Genomic DNA, 9,972 nt, shown 5'->3' with positions numbered 1-9,972 from the left:
ACCCGGGGGGACCCGGGTGAGCAGGCGGATCTCACTCCCTCCTGCTTGGTCCTGGGGCCTCACCTCGTAGACGGCCAGGTCGATGCCGGCGTAGGGGATGATCCCCAGCATATTGGGGACGTAGCCTTTGTAGAAGGCGGCCACTCCCTCCCTGGCCAGGATCCTCCGGGCGCAGTCCAGCATGCCCGAGTACTGGCCCGTCTTCCGCAGGGCCATCCGCGTCTTCAGAACCTGCAGGTAGTGGCAGGACCATGAACACGACCACCCCCCTGTGAGCCCCACTTACCCCGCCCCTGCCCCTGGCCCAGGCAGCCCCTCACCTCCATAGGGTAGATGCTGCTCTGGGCGATGGCCCCAGCCAAGGAGCCTGCCACAAGCCTCTCGTGGATCCTCAGCGTCTCCTGGTCACTGCCGACCAGTCGCTTGATCTAGACAGGGACAGACGACCAACAGATGCACCCGGAGGCCATGTGCTGTCCCCGCCTCATCAGGCCCCACAGGGCCCCAGCGGTGCTGACTGAGACCCAGCAACCGTAGTCTATTTTATGCTGCGGCACAGCCGGGTCAGGCTCAGGTCCCCCACCCTGCTGCCCCTTGGGTACAAGGACCAGGGAAAGCTCTTCAACAGCCAGGGTCCAGTGACTTCTGGAAGCCGGGTCCTCACCTGCTCATACGCCATGAATTTGATGGCCGACTCCGGGGCGATTTTGAGGACGTTGATGCCATTGCCCCGCCACAGGGACCTGGCTCCTCCCTCTCGGATCATCTGGGTGAATCCTCCCACGATGCACATGTTGTTGCTCCGGGACGCATGGACCTGAGGGAGAGGACGTGAGGTTAGAGGAGCCCCAGAGGACCCTCAGCCGCCAGGACAGCCAAGCAGGTTCAGCCAGGCTTTACTCGGCACCCACTGTGTGCCAATAGTGCACTACATGCACCCACAAGGACTAGTTTAAAAAAAAACGCCATGTGTGGTGGTGCAGGCCTATAACTCCAGTACTCTGGGAGGCTGAGTCAGGAGGCTCAGCCTGGACAACTTGGCAAGAACCCGTCTCAAAATAAAAAATACAAAGGGACTGGAGATGTAGCACAGTGCAAGCCCTGGCTTCAATCCCTGGTACTGCAAAACACACACACACAGAAAAAAAAAAGCAGAATGAAACAACAGTGAGCTTCTCATCATGGAAAGGTTCAAACATACAAAGAATTAACCATGTTCCTCCATAAACCCAGCCTACAGTCCACCCCAGGACTGATTTAATTTCGCCAACATTCCTAGGAACTGTGTCAAAAACACAAGTTGTTCAAGCTCTTTATGCTCAGGTCTTGGAAGGTGGGGTGGTGTGTCCAGGGTCACAGAACTTGGAGGAAAGAGGATTCTGTTTCCTTCTCTCTCTTTTTCTTTCTTTTTTAGGTTTTTTTGAGACAGGGTCTCACTGTGCAGCCCAGGCTAAACTCCCAATTTCCATCTTCCTGCCTCAGCCTCCTGAGTGCTAGGGTTACAGGCGTGCACCATAAGCCCTGACGACGCCTTTTCTGAGCAGGCACAGAAAGTGCCAGACACAAGCTAGGGGAACAAAGGGTGACGAGTCGCTGTTCAGACAGACATCAAAGTCCAACAGAGCACCCTCAGGCGGTCGTCCCGCCCTGACATTTTACGAGCTTATCTCTGTCCTTCGGTGGACGTGGCGCCGTGGCCCGGGAGGGCTGAGGGTGCTGCTTCCCAGGCATCTGGGCAGGCGAGGCTCTGCGCCTGCACGACCCCAACAGCCCTGCCCTCCCGGGGCACTGTAAGCCGCTGTAAGGTGATGCCTGGCTTACCTGCCTAAGCTAAAATCAGCAGGCCACGTGCAGTCACCGGGGGCCTGCATCGGCCGGCACCCTGATAGGGCAACGACTCTAATCTGATTCACGGGGTTAGAAAAGTGGGGGCCAAAGCGGGGCTGCAGCTGAGGGAAGGAGTCAACCCACCTGTGACCCAGGGGGAAGGAAGCCCAGGCAGCTCGGGCCACCTGCTTCTCTGCTTACCTGCATCAGCACCTTGAGCCTGTCCAGGGGGGCCGTGCAGGTCCTGGACACGGCCCCCGCCCCGCCTCCTGCCACCAGGTGTCGCCACCACATGCCCGTCTGCCTCTCTTCCACTGTGAATTCATCAGGGACTGTCAGGTTCTCACCCACATCAAAGATCTGTGAGCAAGAGCAGCAGAGACATCACAGGCCGCACTTCAGCCTCTTGGTGCCAGGCTGGTGACAGATGTCACCTTCTACCTCCTTGAAGTGGGCACGCGAGGGACGCTGGGTAGGAACCACACATGGGCAAAGCTCTTAGCCTTTTGGCTCGGAGAGGCCCAGGCAGAGAACCAGTTTACATGGCAGGTCAGCAAGGACTGCCAGGTGAGCCAGGCTGACAAGATCAAGCTCGGGGTAAAAGCTCTCTGGAGCCCAATGTGTAACCAGACCACGCTGGCAGAACATTATGCAAGGGTTCAGCAAACGGGAGGAGTGGGGCATGGCCCTGGCTGCCCTCTCCCTGGGCGGCGTCCAGGCCGGTCCTAGCCGGCACTGCCCTGACCTGGGCTGTGGGCCAGAGATGTCGGCCCAGCTGCTCTGAGCCTGGGAGCTGGCGGGCACCTCGGGTCCAGGTGGGGGAGGCTGCACAGCAGGGCAACTCGGGCAGGGCCGGCGGGGACACAGTGAGTGCCAAGAGGTCTCAGGAGGGGAGGGCAAAAGGGCAGTCGAGGGCCACAATGTTTCTGCTGATGTTGTGAGACAGAGGTCTCGGTATGCAGTTCAGGGTGGCCCTGAACTCACAGCGATCCTCCTGCCTCAGCCTCCTGAGCGCTGGGATTACAGAAGTGCGCCACCACACCCAGCTGCTATTTCTTCCATAGGGAGAAATGACACCGACAGACAAGTGTGGAGGCACTCGATAGCTTTCTACACGTGTCCTCAGAAGCATCATTCCTTCCCCGTCCCCTGGAGGGGATCACTGGTTTGGGAGGTCAGATGCAGCAGAAAGGGATGTTCAGAACGACCCAGGAGGCACGGGTCACACGTGGGGACAGGAGGGCTCACACGGCAAAGGGACCCCGTGCCCAGGAAGCGGTCAGGTTGCTCAGGCTGGCCAGCGTGTGGCACACAGGCTCCACTGGGCTGGCAGAGGGACAGGGGACAGGTGTGGGGCAGAGGACGCCATGAAGGTGCCAGGCCGGGAGGCGGCCTCACCGTGGAATGCTTCCAGTACAGGATGATCTCGGGGATGTTCTCCACGGGGTGCAGGAGGTGGTAGTCCCGCCACTCGTTCCAGTCGATGGTCATCGTGCCGTTCTTATCCATGCTGCAAGACAGGGGCTCGGTCACTCACGTGTGGTAGCGGCCCAGCTGCACGGTCCCCTCTGGGCAAGCTGAGGACAGGTGCTCCGGCTACAGAGGGAACCACAGAAGGCATCCGTGGTCCCCAGAGAAAAGTCAGGTGGCTCCACACCCCACCTTGAACAGGACAGGGACATAATGGCCCCCAAGAACCCCACTTCTGGGGTGCTTTTTTGCTTTTGTTTTTTTAGTTTTTTTTGAGCTAGGGTCTCAACTGTGTATTCCAGGTTGGCCTTGAACTCACTGTGTAGCTCAGGCTGGCCCCATTTGTGGTGATCCTCCTGCCTCAGCCTCCTGAGTGCTGGGCTTACAGGAATGCACCACCACACCCCGCTTAGAACCCCATTCTTATCAGACAGAGAAGTCAGGGAGGGAGGCAGTCGGTGGGGGGTGCATACTTACTAGGTGACAGGGCCCCAGAAATGGCCCGTCCGTATTCTGACAGACAAACAAAGGAGGATGCGGAGGAGAAAGGAGAAACACACATAAGTGCCTGGCAGAGGTTAGTGAAGCAAGCACACAACACACACGGACAGCAGGTACAGCACAGCGCGACGACAGGCCCGGCAGCAATGGCCACTGTCCCTTGAACCCGTGGGCCCCCAGGCCTCGGGGGTTTGGGAAGGCTCACCCAGAAAGGACAGCAGCGCCCGGGGCTTTTGGGGAGGGCAGCCTCGCCCTGTGGCTTCTTATGGGGCAATGCATGGCTGGAGGGGGCAGTCTGGATGGTGGCAGGGAGTGGGGAGCAGGTGGCCCCAAGAGAGGGCCACATGTGGTGCCCGCCCCTTCTCAACCATGCACAGAAAGTGTTCCCAGGACAGGTTTCAATGACTTGAAATCCTGATTAGTCTTTTCTTTTTTGTTTTTTTGAGACAGGGTCACATTATGCAGTCCAGGCCTTGAACTCACTAAGTAGCCCAGACTGGCCTCAAACTCGTGGTGATCCTCCTGCCTCCGCCTCCCCTGTTGGGATTACAAATGTGTGTCACCATGCCTGGCTTCCCCCCAACTAATCTTTTCCCTTCCTGGGTCACCAAGGAATGGGCATAATTCCCTAATTCCAGGAGATCTGTGACTCTTCCAAGGGCAGTTGGCCTGCAGAGGCCTGTGGGGGGGGTGCCTTATTTATTACCCTTTGCAGCTGTGCAAAGGCCCAGTGCAGAGAGGGGGCCACACGGCGAGCAGCACCACGGGTTAGCCCCAGAGCTTCTCCTTTACAAACACAGCCTGGGCCTACCCAGCACACACCTCTTAAGGATCTTTTCTGCCTGCTGTTCCGAGATCTTGACTCCCAGGTCGCGCAGGGACTGCATGATCTCCTGAGCATCGATTCGTCCTGCAGCAACAAGGGGCATGAGCCAGGCCGGGCAAGCACAGAAGGCCGGGGTCAGGCTAGCCGGGGCTCCTGAGGTCAAACTCACCATCATTCTTCTTGTCCAAACTCTTGAACACCAGCCTCAGTTTCTTCTCGTGGTCTTGGAGGTAGTGCACAAACTCCTCAAAGTCCAGCTGCCCATCCAGGTCCTTGTCGCCAGCCTGCACGATTTTCTAGAAAGCACAAGTCAGAGGCTTTGTGTTTTGGCTCATACTCTCGCCTGGCCCTGTCCCCAGGGGGCCCCTTCCCCAGGAGGCCGCCGCACTCATCTGTGAACAGAGGTCACCCAGGGACCAGAGATGCCTCTGTCCTATTTCCACAGCCACCGGGGCAAGTCACCCACATGCCAGAGCCACCGCTTAGGTCCCCAAGGCCCAGCCCAGAGCCCCAGCCCAGGCACATCCCGTGCTCTCCACAGGCAACAAGGTGAGAGGAGCCAGCAGGAGCCTTGAGACAGAGGCCAGCGGGGCTCCTTTTTTGTTCCTTCCAAAAGTCCCCAAGATTCTGCCACCTGCCTCACAAGTGCAAGGACCCAAGTACAATCTCCGGTACCAAAAAAAAAAAGGCCATGTGCCTGGCATCGAACCAAGAGTCCCCAAGACCAGCTTTTCAAACAGCCCGGTCAGCTGCTTGGCTTCCCCACAGCTCTGTCCCCAGTGCCAGCGCCAGCCCCAGGCCCCACACTGCTGGCGGGAAGGTGAGGACAGCCTTGGAATCAGGCTCCCTCAGCAGCCCTACTGGCTGCTCTTTCTGTCCCCCATAGTGGCACTGGCCCAAGAACAAACCTGTGGCCAGGGAGAAGGTACGGGGCAATGCCAACTTGGCAGAAACACTGCCGGCTCCACGGTGGGCAGAAGCCAAGGGCAACTATTCTTGGGCCTGTGCTTGATGCCACAGCCAGTTGCCGGTCCCAAGGATGCCTGATGACAAAACCAGCCCCAGCCTCCCCAACCAGGCACCGCACACTGGGGCAGCTCTACGCACACTGCTTTAATGACCCAAGGGGGCTTTCGTAGACTCTGTATCTTCCATGACCATCAAATGCCAGTAATTGGGAGGCTCAAGCAGGAGGAACTGCTGCAAGTTTGAAATCAGCCTGGGATACACAGGAATTTCAAGGCCAAGGCCAGCCTGAACTACATAGCAAGATCCCATCTCAAAACACCCAAACAGGGCTGGGGATTTGGCTCAGTGGTGCTGCCGCCTGCCTTGCAAGTGCAAGGTCCTGAGTTCCATTCCCGGTACCCCCCAAAAATCCTGTGTTCTGAGGTTCCGAAGCTCTGCTCCTCCTTCAAAGGGAAGCTCGGCTCTCTCCTCACAGGGAAGCAACCCTTCCCTGAGCAGTTGCCCCGCACCACAGGCGGAGCAGGGGATCCACTCACACAGCTGTGAGGCTCATCATTCCCCCATGAGAGCAACAGACAGGAGTTCAGCGAGGCCGGCTGTCCACGGGAGGTCACACGGCCCCTGCCTACTGATCCGGCTGCCACCCTACAGAGTAATCTCAGGAAAACGGGGGACACCGGCGAGTCACCCTGGATGGAGAAACACAGATCTCCTGAAGAGAAGGACTACAGGGTCTCTGCGTCTCGGCCAGGAACCCAGAGACCAACACAAGCCAAAGCGCGTTTCAGTCCTCCGAGCAGGTGGGCCTGGCAACAGATGCTTTCCCTCCCGGACCCCCCAGGATGCTGAGGCCGAGGCGAGGCCGTGTGACCTCACCACCTATGGGTCACGTGGGACGTGGGGTGTGGGGTGCGGCTGGACCATGGGGCCGATGTGGGCACCTGTTTCATTTGCTCTCTGGGGTGAGTTCACTTCCTGCTGACGCTTGTGCTCGCCCAGAGGGATGCAAATTACACAGCAGGGCGTGCTGCAGATTCCCACAGCAGCGGAAGCAGCTGTCTAGGTGCCACTTGTGGAGGTCCCCGGGCTGTGGCAACCAGGGCACCGCTGCACCTCACTGGGCTGGGCGCCCCGAGACCAGAGCACCCACGGTCAAGCCCACCGCAGCTACCTTCCCAGTGCTCTGTCTGGACCCAGACGCAGACGCCCCTTCTCCTCCTCCCTCTCCCCCAGTGTCTCCCTAGAATCCCAGCCTTCCCTAGGCCACGTGAAAACCTGTCCTTCCCCTGCCGGATGGCCTGAGGAAACCCCATTTCAGGCATTCCTTCTCCTCTGCAGGGCGCAGTCGCTCCCGCACAGCCTCCAATGCGCTCACCCAGTCACTCAACAAACATCCTGCACACCCGCCACCCCTCAGCGCCCCGCCCCGCACAGACCTGCTTCCACTGGCGGTAGGTGGAGAATTCCTGCGAAGGAATAAAGATGCTGAGTTTGAAGATGGACTTGAGCTCGGTGGGGAGCCCCTTGGACTCAAAGTACTGGAACTCGGTTTGAGTCTCCCCGATGAGCGGCACGTACAGGCACAGACAGAGCATGACGACGACGGGCCGACACGACGGGCGACACAGGACGGGCGCTGCGGCAGCGCGGGAGCTCAGGGCGGGCTGCCTCGGGACGGGGAATGCCGCCTTCCCGAGAAAGGCCGGCAAGATATACCGGTCCTCAGCTGTCATTGGCTGCTTGAGCCCTGCCCTTTTACTTAATTGAAAAAATCCACCCACTGTGCAGCCGGCAGCCAATGAGCGCGGCCCCCAGCAGTCCGCCGTATCTGGTTGCTCAACAGCTGAGAGCAAAGGGCAGGGCTGACGTCATTGCTGTCACTGCCGCCTGCAGTGAGCTCCTGGAGAGGCCGCAGCAGGTTCTGCCCTGCGTCCTGGTACTGTGCCCAATCTAACCTTTACCCCCTGGCCGACAGCCCCTCCAAACGGACAAACTGCTCCCAGTCTGTTTTCATACAAGGTCCCCAAGTGCGTCACATACTGCAATGGTTTTCTGCTGTTAGTAAATCATTCCCAGCACAAAAAAATCAAAGGTTGAGCCGTAAGTCGGTGCACACCTGTAATCCCAGCTATTCAGGAGGCTGAGGCAGGAAGATCACCAAGTCTGGCAACTCAGCGAAAGCCTGACTCAAAATGAAACGAAAAAGGATGGGGTTGAAGAAAAATCTGATGTGGACCATCTGAATTCATGACAGCTAAAAAGGGATCGGTGTAGCCCCATAAGAGGATGCCCTGCTGTCCCAGAACATGGACCCCACTGCCTGGCTGGCCTGACCTGCCCCTGGTACCTGCCCCATGGCCCCAGCCCTGCACAGCCCACGGGCATCTGGAGCCTAATACGTCTCGCTGGCCCTGGCCTGCGGCTTCCTTTGGGTCTGTCACCCAGGACCGGACACGACCGACACTAGGGGTGCAGAACCTGTGCCACTCCGTGTGGTCGGAGGTTCCTGGCCTGCAACACTGCTGCTCGATACAGAAGCCTTTTACACTGAAATGAAGTGGGATTAAAAACTCAGCCCGGCCACGCTGCAGGTGCTCAACGGCCACATGTATACATTAGCAATAATGGCCGCCAGGCATTGCAGAAACTTATCTGGGCCTCCAGCTCGGAAAACCACCTCAGGGCTGGAAGGCCTGGTCACCAAGGACAAGGACAGTCCTCCCGGCCTGGGCTGCGTCCGCTTTCCTTCCCAGCCGACTGCAGAGGAAGAGCTCTCTTCGCGGTAGCCCACTGGGTGAGCAACATCATCCCACCCTCGCTCAGCTCCTTCGGCTGTGCGCCTCTTCCTGATATGGACTGAGGTGGATAAAAGGGGTAGTTACCATCTGGGAGCAACTACAAGAAAAGGACCTGTCAACTCACAGCAAAGCTTTTTAGGTAGCTCTGAAGAGGTTTCAAAAATAAGATGCTGGCGCAGGCGTGACCCTGGAATACAGAGATCATAAGAGGACGCCGGCCTCCCTAGGGACCTGGTGAGGACTTTGTAAATGCCACCACAGGCTGATCTTATACCCAAGCAGATGGCTGGAGCTGCCCAATCCATAATACTTTGTTCTGGGGCTGTTTATCCCCCTGCCCCATAGGATCTTGCTAAGTAGTCCTGACTGGTCTTGAACTCACTATGTAGCCCAGGCGGGCCTTCGACTTGCAGCAATCCTCCTGCCTCAGCCTCCTGAGAGCTAACAGGCCTGTGATACCATGCTTGGCTCTGGGGCTATTTTAATACACATTTTCTCTCTAGTGCTGGGGTCCTTGAAAGCAGAAGGCTATTGGTTTGGACTTCTGGGTTTCTTTTCCAGGTACTAACCTCTGGCCTGTATTACAGCAAGGGGCTTCACCAGTAGTTTCTGAAAGCGTGAACAGGCTCAGCTGGCCTCTGAGGCCCCAAGAAACAGACACAGGGCCACCTTCCATGAGGGTATAATGCAGTATTGTTTATTTTAAAGAAAGTTCACATTAAGAAAAAATGAAAAAGCCAGGCGTAGTGGCACATGCCTGCAATCCCAGCACTTGGAAGGCTGAGGTAGGAGGATGGTGGTGAGTTCAAGGCCAGCCTGGGCTACACAGAGTTCAAAGCCAGCTTGAACTACATAGCAAAACCCTATCTCAAAAAGCCAAAAAATTTTTGTTTTTAAGTGACACAGATCTGTTGAATTGTCCTATTTAGCGAAGACTGCAGTTATTCCAAAATAAAATACCTAATATTTCTTCTCAACTAGAGATGTTTATTTCCTAATAAAGTACTGTACACAATTTTGTTAAGCATAACTGTATCTGAGAAGAGATCTGAAGACAACACTAATTAAGAGTGAAACCTAGCCATGTGTAGTGACACACACCTAGAATGCCAGCACTTGGGAGGCTGAGGCAAGAGGATCACCAAGAGTTCAAGGCCAGCCTGGAGTACATTGTGAGACACTGTCTCAAAAAAGAGAGAGAGAGAGAGACAGAGAGAGAGAGAGAGAGAATGAACTAAATGAATGAATGAAATGTATGCTCTCTATTGAAAGGGGAAATTATTCAGTATTATCAAATAGGAGAACAGTTTCCTAAAAAAAGAAAATAAGCAAACTGTTCTTGATTGCAACAATGCTCGGACCAACGGTTTCAGGAAATCTGGAAAAGCTCTGTGAAGTGTTCAGTGTGTGCCTATCAACACATTATCTTACAATGCCGAATCACTCCTAGGCCAACACTTGTGTTTTTGTTTTGCCACTGAGCTTGAGACCCACAGAATGCCGTCACTGGGTAAAACCGCGAATCCACCCATGCCGTGGCCTTTCACAGGTAATCCAGACTCCACCTTCACGGGGGGGGGG

At 56.7% G+C, this 9,972-nt stretch overlaps 1 protein-coding gene across 3 annotated transcripts in view; it reads right to left on the bottom strand.

The window, feature by feature from the left end:
* Slc25a25 (solute carrier family 25 member 25) overlaps positions 1 to 9,972 on the bottom strand; it is a 15,365-nt gene that overhangs the window by 1,825 nt on the left and 3,568 nt on the right. Inside the window, exons 2-9 of one of the 3 annotated variants that reach the window (XM_033759070.1) lie at positions 4,794 to 4,920; positions 4,621 to 4,708; positions 3,775 to 3,810; positions 3,226 to 3,337; positions 2,029 to 2,187; positions 665 to 817; positions 321 to 428; positions 17 to 231 (exon numbers count right to left, since the gene is read on the bottom strand). In XM_033759070.1, the coding sequence (XP_033614961.1) occupies positions 17 to 231; positions 321 to 428; positions 665 to 817; positions 2,029 to 2,187; positions 3,226 to 3,337; positions 3,775 to 3,810; positions 4,621 to 4,708; positions 4,794 to 4,920 (998 nt within the window). Of the gene's footprint in view, positions 1 to 16; positions 232 to 320; positions 429 to 664; positions 818 to 2,028; positions 2,188 to 3,225; positions 3,338 to 3,774; positions 3,811 to 4,620; positions 4,709 to 4,793; positions 4,921 to 7,029; positions 7,334 to 9,972 lie in introns of those variants that run through there. The other 2 variants (XM_033759072.1, XM_033759071.1) reach the window with 2 other exon arrangements.

Source organism: Fukomys damarensis, unplaced genomic scaffold (assembly GCF_012274545.1).
Source record: "Fukomys damarensis isolate Sample0158 unplaced genomic scaffold, DMR_v1.0_HiC HiC_scaffold_36, whole genome shotgun sequence".
NCBI lineage: Eukaryota > Metazoa > Chordata > Mammalia > Rodentia > Bathyergidae > Fukomys > Fukomys damarensis.
Note: the sequence above shows the minus strand (reverse complement) of the source record. Positions and strands in the feature narration are given on the sequence as shown.